General features: G+C 33.5%; 1 protein-coding gene, 1 long non-coding RNA gene and 1 pseudogene across 12 annotated transcripts; 1 reads left to right on the top strand and 2 right to left on the bottom strand.

Annotated features, from left to right (window-relative positions):
• On the top strand, positions 186-4,086 carry LOC107638924 (ATP-binding cassette sub-family G member 4-like). Of its 5 annotated transcripts, none has more exons than XR_002360665.1 (8): positions 186-494; positions 599-726; positions 1,618-1,971; positions 2,076-2,198; positions 2,983-3,091; positions 3,180-3,215; positions 3,387-3,488; positions 3,819-4,086. XR_002360665.1 is itself a non-coding variant. In XM_021120761.1 (6 exons), the coding sequence occupies exons 1-5, from the start codon at positions 473-475 to the stop codon at positions 2,361-2,363; spliced, it is 696 nt and encodes a 231-aa protein (XP_020976420.1). In that variant the 5' UTR covers positions 187-472; the 3' UTR covers positions 2,364-2,382; positions 2,685-2,800. The 5 variants fall into 5 exon arrangements, 2 of the variants coding, with proteins under 2 accessions (XP_020976420.1, XP_016197806.1); XR_001619896.2 differs by having other exon boundaries at positions 187-494; positions 3,177-3,215; positions 3,819-4,081; XR_001619897.2 differs by lacking the exons at positions 186-494; positions 599-726; positions 1,618-1,971 and adding exons at positions 2,295-2,382; positions 2,668-2,774 and having other exon boundaries at positions 3,177-3,215.
• LOC107638920 lies at positions 5,817-8,927 on the bottom strand (annotated as a pseudogene).
• LOC107638926 lies at positions 9,281-12,697 on the bottom strand. Of its 7 annotated transcripts, none has more exons than XR_002360668.1 (7): positions 12,271-12,697; positions 12,045-12,085; positions 11,751-11,795; positions 11,282-11,650; positions 10,767-10,821; positions 10,573-10,644; positions 9,281-9,558 (listed from the first exon to the last, which is right to left on the bottom strand). It is a non-coding gene; the product is annotated as an uncharacterized LOC107638926 (long non-coding RNA). The 7 variants fall into 7 exon arrangements; XR_002360667.1 differs by lacking the exon at positions 11,751-11,795 and adding an exon at positions 9,935-9,967; XR_001619901.2 differs by lacking the exon at positions 11,751-11,795 and having other exon boundaries at positions 11,282-11,440; positions 11,546-11,650.

The raw sequence follows: 13,627 nt of genomic DNA, 5'->3' as shown, positions 1-13,627 counted from the left end.
ATTATTGCCACTAATAAATACAAAAAAAAAATCATTTTAATAAAAAATTTTAGTGGCCATAGAATTATGGCTAATATTATTTTTATTAAAATTACTATTAATAAATATAAACAAAATTTTAGTAAAAAATTTATAGTAGCCATAGTGCAATGGCCAGGATTATTTTTATTAAAATAGTTTTTTGATCTATTACCCAAATCAACTTCATAAGAGATGGAGAGAAAGAGATTCAGAGAAAGTTTAAGCTCACCATCGTAACCGCCGTCTCCATCGCTACCGGCCTCGCCACCGCAGTTCAGATCGAGCAAAGGTGCCTCCCCACCAACGCAACTCCAGATCTGGTAGCAATGCCTTCTTCGCGAACAACGCTATCGCTATTTTCGGCTCTTCTCTTTTCTACTCTTTCCATTGCCGATCTCTCACCTTCACACCGCACCTCCGCCACTTGCACCGCCCCTGGTCTTCCACGTAGATGCACAAGATCGTCGCCGCCGGTAGATCTTCCTTTATTTTTTCGATTTTTTGTTTTTCATTTTAGATTTTTGTTGATTCTAAAATTTTGCATGATTTTTTGGTTGTTGTTGTCGCCGTCGCTTAGCTTGCTTTCCATGGCCGCCATGTGAAGTAGGCTCCGACGACACAACACCAGTAGCAGCATGCACGTCTTCCTCCTCCGGCGGCAGCGGCAACGACATTGGTTTCACGACTCGCCCTTCTTCGATTAATGTTTGTTTCACTAGCGCTGCTTGATTAATACGTTTTCGGTTAATTGCAAGTCCAATTTCTGTTTGATTATGTCAATTCTGTTTTATTATATGGTTTGAAACTCTTTATTATGTTAATTCATTCTTGATCTTGGTTCAAAATTTTTATGAAGATCTTCTGGATATTTAAAAAACATACTCTGCTGTCATGAAGATCTATTTATTTTGTTTTAGTTATACTTTGAGTTTTGACTGATTTCTATTTTAATGTCTTGTAATATTGGTATGCAAATTCGTGTTATTGGTTCTGCACTAGTTCCTGTTTGATTTGGATAGGTAACAAGCATTTGGAATGATGCTTTAATGTGCTTGAAATTCTGATAGTCTAATAAATTGTGACCATGGCTTGATCTCTCTGATTGTAAACAGATTTGGAATATTCTGTCTTAATGTTGATGACATCAAAGGACCTAAAATTCAAAGTGACTTTGTTGCTCCTTTTTCAAAGTTATTGTTTTCATGCATCACATCTGTTATGAGTTTACATTTTCTTAATCCAAATTTGCTTTTACTGTCCAATGATATTCATAATTAGGTAGAATAATAAAACAAATTTCTTAAGTTCTTAACAGCTTTAGAACAAAGTGTCTTAAATTAATAAGCAAGAGTATGTTAACTGAAAAGAAGTAATATTAGGTAGTATTGCTCAGCTTTAGCCTATAACAAAAATTGAAAACATAGTTATCTGGGTTCTCTCAATTGCCTGCATACATAATTTGCGTCTTATTTTTCCTTCAAATTGTTCTTATTCCAAAACCCACCCTTTGGTAAGCTAGTTTCATTCTCTAGGTTTATCAAATTGTTTGGATACTTTGAGTATATTTATTCAATCTGAAGTGAATAACATTTACAGAAAGTGGCCAGACGATTGATTTTCGAAAAGGGGCATGAGAAACTGGATCTTCAAACAGATGAGAGAAGAAAGAAGATTAGGAAATTTAAGGAATCAGCATGGAAATGTGTATATTTTCTATCAGCAGAAATTTTTTTAAAGAATTTATTCCATATAAAGCTTGTTTTTGGAATAAATTCTGCATATAAAGCTTTCTTTGTGACTCAAACATTACGTGCCTTGGCAAGGGATGGAAGAACCATGATAGCTTCTATTCATCAACCTAGCAGTGAAGTTTTCAAACTATTTGATCAATTGTACTTGCTTTCAGGGGGTAAAACTGTCTATTTTGGCCACGCTTCTGCAGCATATGAGGCAATAAACTTAAACTCTGCCTCAGTATCCACTCTTGTATTTTTTAACTTTTTTTTTCTAATAAGGTTTTGCCAATAATAATAATAAAATAAGTATATCTGCAGTTCTTTGCACAAGCTGAATTTCCATGCCCTGCTTTGAGGAACCCATCAGATCACTTCCTTAGGTGCATCAATTCTGACTTTGACAAAGTCAAGGCCACTCTTAAAGGCTCCATGAAACTCAGGGTATTCATTCACTTTATTTACACCATAGGATTGGTAGACTAAAAGATACTAAAATCAGGATGATAAATACTTTGATCTCTATATATGCATGTGTAGGTGTTCAGATCATGCACCAGAAGATGTTCCAGAAGCATTTCACAGCACCCTGCGAGATTTGCAGCTTGATTACATAGATTTATACCTTGTACGTAATACTACAAAGTCTATGCTTCCATCGGTTTAAAACTCAATGTTTTCTTTGTCCAAATAATTTTTTTTACAAAGATAGAGTGAAAATGTCGTAGAAATCCCCAATATATAAGAGTATTAGTTACCAATAGGCAACAGTTAGTAGTAATAGAAAGTCACAAAAAAAATGATGTGTTTGGAAACATATATCACAGAATTAGAATTAGAATTAATTTGATTTCAAAATCAAATTTTTTGTTTTAAATAAATAAAAAATAGAAATTGATATGGTTTTCTTAAGATTCATTGGCCTATTAGAGTGAAGAAGGGAAACTTAGGACTTCCAATGAAGGCTGAAGAAGAAGTGGCATTAGACATACCTGCCACGTGGAAGGCAATGGAAGCACTGTATGAGTACTACCTTTCATTTTTAGTATGGATATAGCATTTTTGAACTGCCCCCAATCTCCATTTCATTTAGAGGCACTCATCAGATCTCTAACCTTTTGTGTTACCTTTAATTTTTCTTATTATAAAACTCATCATAATAATTTTCTTTAAATGAGACGTGTTATTTGTACATTTATTTTATGCATTAACAAATGTGATCAATCAGTTTGAGGCAAGTGATGATCCCCTTGATAAGATAACTACTCAATGAGTACTACCGAACTTCTCAGCATTCTTATGCTGCAAAACAGAAAGTGGACGACATATCTAAAGTTGTAAGTTCTAGTTTCTTGATTCAAGATATGTAGTTGAAATTCATCAAACTTTGCATTCTCTAACTATACATAATATGTGGTTCAGAAGGGGACCGTGCTCGATGCCCAGTATTAAATGGTTCAGGTACTTATGCATAATTTTTATTTCAGATATTTTATAAAACAATGCACTGTTTTTTTTTTCTGGAACCATTAGCAATGCAACACAATATATATAATATGAGAACACTGAAAATTTTCCTTGTTTGAACGTTTGCACATTTGCACTTCTCTTTTGACTTTGTCATTTTGTTAGGCCAAGGATGGAATCGAACCTTCACGAGCAGAGATTTTTCTCAAAATTCATAAAAGGCGTAAGGATGGTAGACCATTGGATGAGGAGTCTGCAAAAGTAGTGGTAAAATTTATGAATTTTATCTTCTTGTTGTGATTGAAAAGTATAAAGGAACTAAATCATGCATTTATTGTGCTTTGAGAGCTATATACCATTGCATATTCTGTACCCTTAGACTTGAAATTTTGCTCTCTTTAACTGCCTTTTAAGTTATGAATAAATAGTAATTAGGGTGCTCTATCTGCTGCCGCTGCTACTGCTGCTCAAGTTGTAGTATAGATGTTGAGACATAGATTATGGCTCATGTTTCAGTTCACATATTATATATCATTTCTTTTATTTTAAATTAAAAGGTAGCTAAATGGCACTTGTGTGTCAAATGTTTATGTGCAGGTTGATACGACTGCATTTCTATATATTATACCAACTGCTCCCCCATTGGCATCACTGCAACTACTCTGGGACTCATAATTGGTGGCCTTGCTGCAGCATTGGCCTAGAAGAATTGAGCATATTTTATCTTTTTTTTTTTATTTTTTACAAAATGTGTTCAAAGTCAATGAAATGACAAACAAACCTCTATTATGTATTGACAAATACAGCTTTTAACATTCTAGTTTGTTAAAAGGAGCATTTTAATAGAAAGCTTATTTCAAATTTTTCTGATCAAAATTCAAATGCAAATTATCATTATCATCATTATTATTATTATAGAAAAATATAGGTTATTAGTTCTAATTAATAAAGTGAGTATAATTAAAAAAAAGTCTTTAAGATTTTAGCGGTAATAGTAATGGCAGCTAAAAGTGAATAATATTATAATTTTAGAATTTTTTTAGTGGCCATATAAATTGCCGGTAAAATAGATTTTAGCGGCAATAGTAATGGCAACTAAAAGTGAACAATGTTTCCATCTTAGAATTACTTTTAGTGGCCATATAAATTGCCAAGAAAATGGCCACTAAAAATTATATACTTTTTGCGGCCATTAAAATGGTCTTTACCGGCAAATGTTATAATGGCTACTAAAACTTTTTATCGACGAAGCATAAGACGGCTAATGTCTAATTGCCGGTAAATGTATTAGCGGCTATTTTTATTGTCGCTAAAAGTAAAATAAATGGCCGCTAAAAGTGATTATTTTTGTAGTGACGGTGCTAGCTAGTGAAACTATACACGCAGTAAATTAAAGTATATGTGAAGTGTTTCTTTAAAAACTAAAAATAAAGCATGTTAAGTAACAAAAACAAAAATAAACCCAAAACTTCACTCATCCTAAATTTAATAAAATGATGATGTAAGGGAGATAATAATTTAATAAGTACCAAAAATAGAACAAGAAAAAAAGTAAAATGTAAAAAAAAAAAAGAAATAGAGAATAGATTCTGCATAATTCTAGACTAACTGGTTTACTTATTATCATCATCATACAATAAAAAATGTGTCAGCAAGATCACACCTTGCATTAAGTCATTAACTTCAATAACCAATTTTTTAACGTACAAAAAGCTTAATCTCAATTTGCTCAGCAATACAACGTAGATAAAAAGATCAAATTAGACACTTAGCATACATACTACTAAAATACAACATCTAAAACTTTATTTTACAAATTTAAATGTTTTAAATAATTGCAGAGTAAAGTGAGAATTTTAAGATGGATGAAGGTAAATTTTTTAAAAAGGATTAGATTTAAGTATTATTAATTTTTATTCTTTAAATAAATCAATTAAATTAATAAAAGCATGCCCCCATAAACTCTTATTATAAAAACACTACAGTATTGAAGCTAATTACATGTATTTGTCTATCAAATGCAATATTGTTTAATACATACGGAAGAATTTTTTTGTCTTTTTTATTCACTATTTTTGCATCTTACTGTGGTGCACCACAAAACTTACATTCCTTTAAGTCTTTGCAATTTTTAGCATAGATCAACGTGCAATCATTAACGCAACAATCAATATTTACTGAAGTTAACCTGAGTTTAGAAACTATTTTTTTAGTTTCATAGAAGTTTTTTTTTTGGATTATATTATCTCTCATATACACATGATTACATGAGTTTTCTATATATCAAATTGAATTTTATTACGTATTTGCTACAACACAAGATTACATGAGTCTTCTATAAGATTAATTTATTATATTCAAGCTTGTATAATAACGTAACATATTAAAAATTACACAAGAAAGTAACATTATATTATTATATCATTGCATGAGATACTTCAAACAAACAATAATATAAAAAACTACAAACATGATACCCCCAAGCCTTGTACTATCATAACTAATATATACCTTTTGACTTTTTCTTAAATGGAACCTCATGAAGGTGGTTATAGCTGTATTTATAGATGAAAATGCAACCCAAATATTGGTATATGTCATGTTGCTCAATTGAAAAGAATTTGATATATTTTTTACTAACAGTTACAAACTTTGATATTGAATTCTTAAGCATAAAGAATTAACTTTAGACATCTTTATCTAAGTTTTCACTCATCTAATATTCTATATATATGGGCCAATCCGGCCCATATTTTGGAGTAAAAGAAATTATTAAAAAATAACATAGTCGTATACATGCAGAGACATATAACTACACGCATCATATGGCCACGCTGCGGAGAACAACGGTTTCAATAGTAAGACCAGGACCAAACCCAAAAAGCACACCCCAATCAAGTCCTTCTCCGGTGGTTTTAAGCCCTCTTTCAAGGGACTGCTTCCTCATCAAATCCATAATGAAGAACACACATGCACTTGACATGTTACCATAATTGCTAAGCACATCTCTAGTGGTTTTCATCTTCTCTGGTTTCAAATTCACCTTCTGTTCAACCTGGTCCAGAATTGCACGTCCACCAGGGTGAGCAATCCAAAATATTGAGTTATAATCAGATATACCCAACGGATCAAAAGCTTTACTGAGTGCTTCGTTGATGTTCTGTGAAATAATATCAGGAACACTCTTGTTAAGATAGAATGTAAGCCCAACTTCACGAAGGAGACCACCGATGGCTCCATGGCTACCAGGGACAAGTTTTTGATCGGTCGAAACAAGCTCAAAGATAGGCTTCTAAACCTCTGGCACAGGATCAGAACCAATGATAATTGCAGCAACTCCATCCGCAAACAATGCTTGTCCTACAAGACTATCCATGTCTGTCTCACTAGGACCACGGAAAGTGACTGCGGTATTCTCAGAACAAACGATAAGAACACGAGCATCCTTGTTGTTTTCAGCCAAGTCCTTAGCCAAACGAAGAACAGTACCGCCAGCGAAGCAGCCTTGGTGGTACATCATGTACCTCTTGACACATGGGTCGAGCCCTAAGAGTACAATGAGTTCGTAATCAACGCCGGGCAATGCAACGCCGCTGGTAGTGCAGAAGATCAAATGTGTGATCTTAGACATTGGCTGGCCCCATTCCTTGATGGCCTTGGTTGCAGCCTCTTTTCCAACTCTTGGTACCTCCCTGATCATCATGTCTTCCCTTGCATCCAACGACAGTGCCTTGTATGCACACATGTTGGGGTTCTCTCTTAATATCTCTTCTGTTAGGTACATATGTCTGGTCTTGATCATTGTCCTCTCACCTAAAATGATATGTAATTCACATCCATCAATACTCTTTTTCAAGTTTAAGACATCATCCACTTATATAAAAAAAATATTGGGTTTTGACATTTTAAATTCCGATCAGTTCGCGTATCAAACCTTTCAAATTATTCATGTAGTGATTTAATTTAATTCAGGTTTGATTTTAATAGTTTATCCAAATTTAATTATAGATATAATGTATTAAATCTAATTATATATGAGTAAATAAATAAGTGTGTGAAAGATCAAGAAAGTATATATGACCAAAATAAATTTGTTTATGTTTAGAAACATAGGAAAATAGTAACTTGTTAAGTAGTTATTGTTATTACTATGAGTTGGATACATATCATATTATGGTGCACGGTATAATATGTTAATTGTTGTGTATCAATAATTAATATCAAAGTAAAATGATGAATTTTAGGTTGATAAATAGTAAATTAAACAACATCAAAATATTTGATAACAATACTTACAAACAAGGTAGACAAAATCGCGTTTTTACTCGCAAAAGCGCACGATTCTACGCTTCTGGTCCATCTTTCCGTCGCGCTTCTGCTATCCGTGTTGGTGGAGTTGCAACCGTGCAGAAACGCCGAGGAAAATCGCAGACTCGTTGGAAGCGAGAGTTTTCCGACGATCCACGTCTCATGAAGAAAATTGGTCCATAACTTCAGTTTTGCATAGCCCAGTAAGCACCCAACCCGAACCCAAGCCCAAGCTCAAGCCCCAATTTGTGTTTAAGAAGGATTGGAACCCTAGGTTTCCCTATCCCCTCTCTCTCCCGTTCTGCATCTGAAGCCTTTCTCTTCTTCTCAATTCCGAAATCAAAGTATGGGTACTAGTGGTGGTGGTTGATGTGTCAATTCTCTATATTTCTCGTTCTCTTCTTTCAACCCTCTCTTCTCCTTTTGTCACTGCTAAAGCAGCATCGGTGTAGCTTGGTTATACTGCTGCCCTTTCACCATCACTCAAGCACCATGGGTGGTTTGGTCATGCTGTTGCAGCTCTCCTCTTCTTTTCGGATTGCTGGATGTCGCTGACTGCTTCACTATTAGCCTCCTCCTCCTCATTTTTTTTTGTTGTGTTTGTGTTTGTGGTGTTTGTGTTAGCTTTGTTGTGTTTAATTTAAACGAATTCTATTAATTTTTTCAATTTTCTTTGCTTAGTTATTAATCTGGTTTGCTAGCATATATTATAGCCATTAAGCGTATATGATATAGCATACATATGTTCTGCTCTGTAATTTTTTTTAATTTGTTCTATTTTGTTTTGTTCTAAATTAAAAAACAATTTTTTTTTGCTGTGGGCTTAGCCGCTTAGGTTCTGAATCTAATATGTTGTTAGGATATATATTTAGAATTAAGAATGTCATCTAACAATTTGGGTGTTTTATTTGTTATTTGGATTTAATTTAGTGTTATTGTATGAACTTGAGTTGTGAAGAGTTGTGACTGAGTATGATTTGTGAATTATGTGTGATTTCACTGATTTTATTTATTTGAGACTTACAAAATTTACGAGTTATATTTACGTTTCGTCTTACGATTTTACGAATTACGATTTTACATCGACCTTTCGAGTCAACATAAAAACTACGAGTTTACTACCTTGTTTACAAATATGTTGGAATTTTTTCTTTAGGTCGGTCATGTGTTCGCTATTAGTTACTCTGAAATAATAATCTGCATATGTACTCTGATCAACACAATTTGGTGGATTCGCTGTACCAATCGCTAACACGGTTGCTGGGCCTTCTGCCCTTTGTTGAACCTTGTGGATGTCATTCACAGCCACCATGTTTTCTTAGCTAAGTTCTTTGGGATAGCAAAGCTCAGGTATGTTCTTTGGAAAAACAAATGTATTTTGATTTGATGAAGACTTAGGCAGGGGGTGGGGGGATATTTATATGCTTGAGAGTAGGGACATATGTGGAATTAAATGGATATAGAAAACGTGCTCAACTCAAAAGTGTCGTGATAGTGACAACGATTATTATTTATTTAGTTAACTTCAAAAATGATGTTCTCAAAGAAAGTATAGTAAACTCGTGATAATGTCCCAGGTCAGCACTATTCGAAAACGATGTTCTCTGACTTTGAAAGGATAAACCCGCTGCAATTTTTTCATTGATTTGATTTACATGGTATGTACATGTTACAAACATTTGAAAAAGAAGAAAAGAAAAGCCATGACTATGATCAACTTCCAGCAAGCTTTTGCTATCCGAGGTGACATCTTAAGAAATAAGTACTCAGAATTAGTAAAAGGAAAATTTACAATTCCATCACAAAAAGCTAATAACCTAATTCTTAGATATTAGTATCACAAAATTGTCCATCCATTCTGTTGTGAACAGCTTTCACCACAACTACTCTAGCCGCCATAGCAGCCCTATTGTCGCTTATTTTCATGTTCAAAAGTGCTTTTTTCATGCAACCTTCAATTTTCCTAAAACACCCCCTCAAAAGCTTATGAAGATGCTAGGGGAAGCCTAAAGAAAATCTCAGTTCCCACCTGCAAATGCATATCCAGCAAGGCAGAATTAAATAAATAGAATCAATCATCATAACGTCATGCAAAACATATTTAAAAACAATGTATGAAAAGGAAGTATTTTTTAATTGAGTTTGAACTTGATTATCCATAACCAAAGCACTGTTTATATGAAATCCAACATAAAACCAACTACCTTACCATTTTTCCTTTTTTCTTTTGTGCATTTCAAATGATATAGGTAACTAACTCCTTAATAAAATTAACTATTAAAAACAATGAAAGAGAAGAAACCAGGTTCAATCTTAAAGCATGTAGGGCTTGCATCCATATTCGAATGCTGCCGAAGCTGGGAAAGACCTATTCAACCTATTCTATGTAAGATTTTCACGTTTACCTTTTTTACACCTCATCTCTTCACTTTCAGCATCTGTGGCGGAAAAAGAATGACAGATATTTCAAGCGAACTTTTCCATCTTTGGACAACATATGATATTGAGTAGTTTTTTCGTACTTAGATATTCTAGTAGTGCATTCTTTTGGGGCATTTTCATGCCGAGATATGCAAAAATATGAACATATCTTGTTACCTGGCTAATCTCTAAGGCTAGGACCTATGCGTTATTCTTCTCCTAAAATAGATTCGGGTTCCCTGTAACATGAACCATAGCTCAATCTCTAAGGTTAGACCTATGTTTTAAATTTTGCTCTCTCTTTCTTGAGATTTCTTATCCTCTTCCTTTCATACTCTCTTCTTTCACTGCATTAGGTTTCTTTCCTTTTTACTGTAAAGCTAAATATGAAGTCACCAAACTTAGAGTAACAATTAATAATCACCATGGTAAAGTTAGTTTATTCATGTCCAAAGTAATGAATTATCTGAATAAGTTTGATATATGATAAAAGTAAGCTACTTTTTCTCCCTTTAAAGTGATATAAAAAAGACTATTAATTGCCTACTATTCATATATGAGTATTAAGTTCATCAGACTGATATTAAAGTGAATCGCAAATAGCTATACTATGAGAGATTACCTCGCTTACACATGTTGCTGAGGGAACATGATGATATACTATATCACTAGCTATAGAAGCAACAGGAGCTTACTGAAAGGACAAGAATTAAAGAAAAATGAAAAACTAAAAATACATAAATAAATAGAACATTTTCGCCATGAAACATCAGCACCTGAATGAATTGAAAAGGAAGTTATCAGGATAGAACAAACCTTTACAAGAGTTAGACTATAACCAACTCCATAATGATGCTTCAAGAAAAGTGAGCTGTCAAAAAATACTATAAATAAGAGGAGAAAAAAATGCTTAATGCAATCATGATACCTAGATGTGCATTTAAAAGTTAAAACTAAATTTCCACCAATTTTACCACTAGAAATCAAGTCATCATAGAAAAATAACAAAAAAAAACTGGAAATTCAGAAAGTAACTGCACATAAAATTTAATGAGTTGCCTAATATGAAATCCAAAATAGGCAAACAGTGCACACATATGGGTGTCGGTGCACATGCACGCGTATGCGCACCATGAGAGGATAGTAGAAAAAGAAATTAACCTAGTTGAGAAAGGAAAGTACAAAGTGGATAAAGGCATATAATAAAATATATACATATATACACAACTTAATCTCCATATATAAATTTTGTCATTGATCCTCATGTTCCATTTCAATCGCTAGCTTTCAAATGGACGGTGTAATTGGAGAAAGTGAGAAGTAAATTAAACCTTCCTCGGCATTTCAGAAAACCATTGGCCATGATAGCTATCCGATCATCTAGTTCATATGATTCATCCATTGAATGAGTTGCTAGTAAGATTATCCTTCCCTTCTTAAATTTTTGTATTAACTATGAAGTCAAACGCATTGAGTATGGATCCATTCCGCTGGGAGGTTCATCAAGAATTATAACATGCCAGGTAAGATCAAGGGATTCCAATTTTTTTCAATATATGAATACAAAATAGAGCAAGTGTTTTTGATATGCATACTACTTTATTGTTTCCTATCAATGCAATTCCAAGAGATAATTTCCTCTTCATGCCACCAGAAAGAACTCTCACAACACTGTTAATTTTATCATCCATCAGGACCACCTGGTCATGCAATAACCATTATTTATAATCCCGTATTGATTCATAATTGAACAGAGTAAAGGGATAAAAGACAAAAATTTAGGGATAGGAGATGCAGGACCATGTCTACATTGCAAAAGGTTCATCAAAACGTGATCACAAACTCCTGAACAATTTAAGATTATATTAATTTCAAATACAGTAGCATTTAGCTAAAAATAAGTGCCATGATAACCTTATAACTTTCAATATTGGGCATACAATAACCAATTTCCCATAATGTTATTGTAGAATGTAAAACATTTGCAAGAAACATTCCTTTGTCTCCTAACCAACCCCTTTCTAAATTTATCATAGTTGGGGAAATTTTATATGACTACAAAAAGAAAAGAACTATTAATATCACCAAACTCACCTCATCAGTCATATGGTGAATATTTTTATATGCTCCCTAACCTACATAAATTCAATGGTTCACAAATTTAGTATAATGAGTGTAAAAATATAAATAAATTTAAAAAAGTAACCAATGCAACAATAATAAAAAATCAACTCTGGGTATATAGCTATATTTAGATGATGATACTGATTAATAAGGAAAAATTAGAAAAGAGAACAAGTACAAGAGAGGATTTTACTACCTTTGAGTGTTTTCATCTTCACTAAGACCTTTTAATCTTTCTTGCATCTCATTGCAATAAAGATTAAGGATTAGTTAAAAAGATAGCAAACAAGTATGACAACTGTTTAGGGTTTAGTAGAATCAGCAGAGGACACTGAAACTTTATTTGCTCATCTAACTGGTGCTCCTCATTTATAAGATTTTCTATTTCAGCCTATAGATTTAAAAGAAAAAAATAAAAAATAAAGACAAAAAAATAGCAAGCCAATGATAATAGAAAGTTCTTGGAGGAGAAGGACTGAACATATATTTTTTGCGTGAACAAGGGCGCATGGAGAACGGCGGTGAGGTGGGTGAAGGAGGCAGTGATCGGCGGTAAGTCAGAAAGTGTTTGAGTGTATGTTGAGATTGAGAGGGAGAGCTTTGGTAAGGGAGGGAGGCGCAATAAGGGTGAGAAAAATTAGGGTATTCTAACTTTATATAGGAGGGGTAATAAAGTCCTTTCGGCCACGCTTTTGAAGCATGGCCAAATCTTTAATAAACCGACATCCTCATAAAAGCGTGGCAATTGATCCTTTTTAGCCACGTTTTTAAAGTGTGACAAAAAAAGCATGGCTAAATCACTAAATCAATTGCCACCTTCATAAAAGCGTGACTATTGGCCTCTTTTGACCACGCTTTTAAAGCATGGCAAGAAAAAAGTGAGGCGATAGGCCTTTTTTCTTGTAGTGCTAACCCACTCACCTGTGTTGACTACTTCCGCAATCATCTCTCTTTTTCAACCACAACTTAAAAACTCCTTGCACCATTTACCAATTTTTCGATCCTCGGCCCAAACCCACCATGACCAGGGGTGGTAGTATGCACCATACCCGCGGGTACCCGACCCTACTCAACCCGATCTGCTGCAGGTAGGGTTGAGTGCAGAGCGGATTTGAACGCGTCTTAGGTAGGGTGCGGGTTGAGTCTCAACCCTACCCGACCAACCTGCACCCTATATATGTATATGTTATAAAAATATGTTATAGAATGGTGTTGAAACAAGGACCTCTTAGTACAAAAGATCTTTACCATTAAGCCAAGATCATCAATTGATAATTTAACTTTTTTGTTTATATAAAAATTAATTCTATTTTAGTGTTATAAAATTAAACATTATATCACAATATTTTATTTATTTATATTATTAATTTAAGCAAAGATTTTTATGTAGAATTGAATATTTAATGGTTATGTAGTTTATGGAACAATTGTGTTGTTTGTGGTATTATTGTGTTGTTTGTATTGAATTTTTAATTTGTATGCTCATTAGGATATATAATAATATTGCATATTTGTGAAAACCTGCAGATAGGTTCTAATACCCTCGAATAAGG

This window comes from Arachis ipaensis, chromosome B04 (assembly GCF_000816755.2).
Source record: "Arachis ipaensis cultivar K30076 chromosome B04, Araip1.1, whole genome shotgun sequence".
NCBI classification, from domain to species: domain Eukaryota; kingdom Viridiplantae; phylum Streptophyta; class Magnoliopsida; order Fabales; family Fabaceae; genus Arachis; species Arachis ipaensis.
This window is presented reverse-complemented; position numbering and strand designations above follow the sequence as displayed.

Bases quoted from the DNA above. Each gene is read 5' to 3' on its own strand.
- LOC107638924 (XM_021120761.1), top strand. From the start codon at position 473: ATGCACAAGATCGTCGCCGCCG. The intron at 1,972-2,075 runs GCAATAAACTTA...GTATATCTGCAG, and splicing joins ACGCTTCTGCAGCATATGAG to TTCTTTGCACAAGCTGAATT. The intron at 2,199-2,294 runs GTATTCATTCAC...ATGCATGTGTAG, and splicing joins AAGGCTCCATGAAACTCAGG to GTGTTCAGATCATGCACCAG.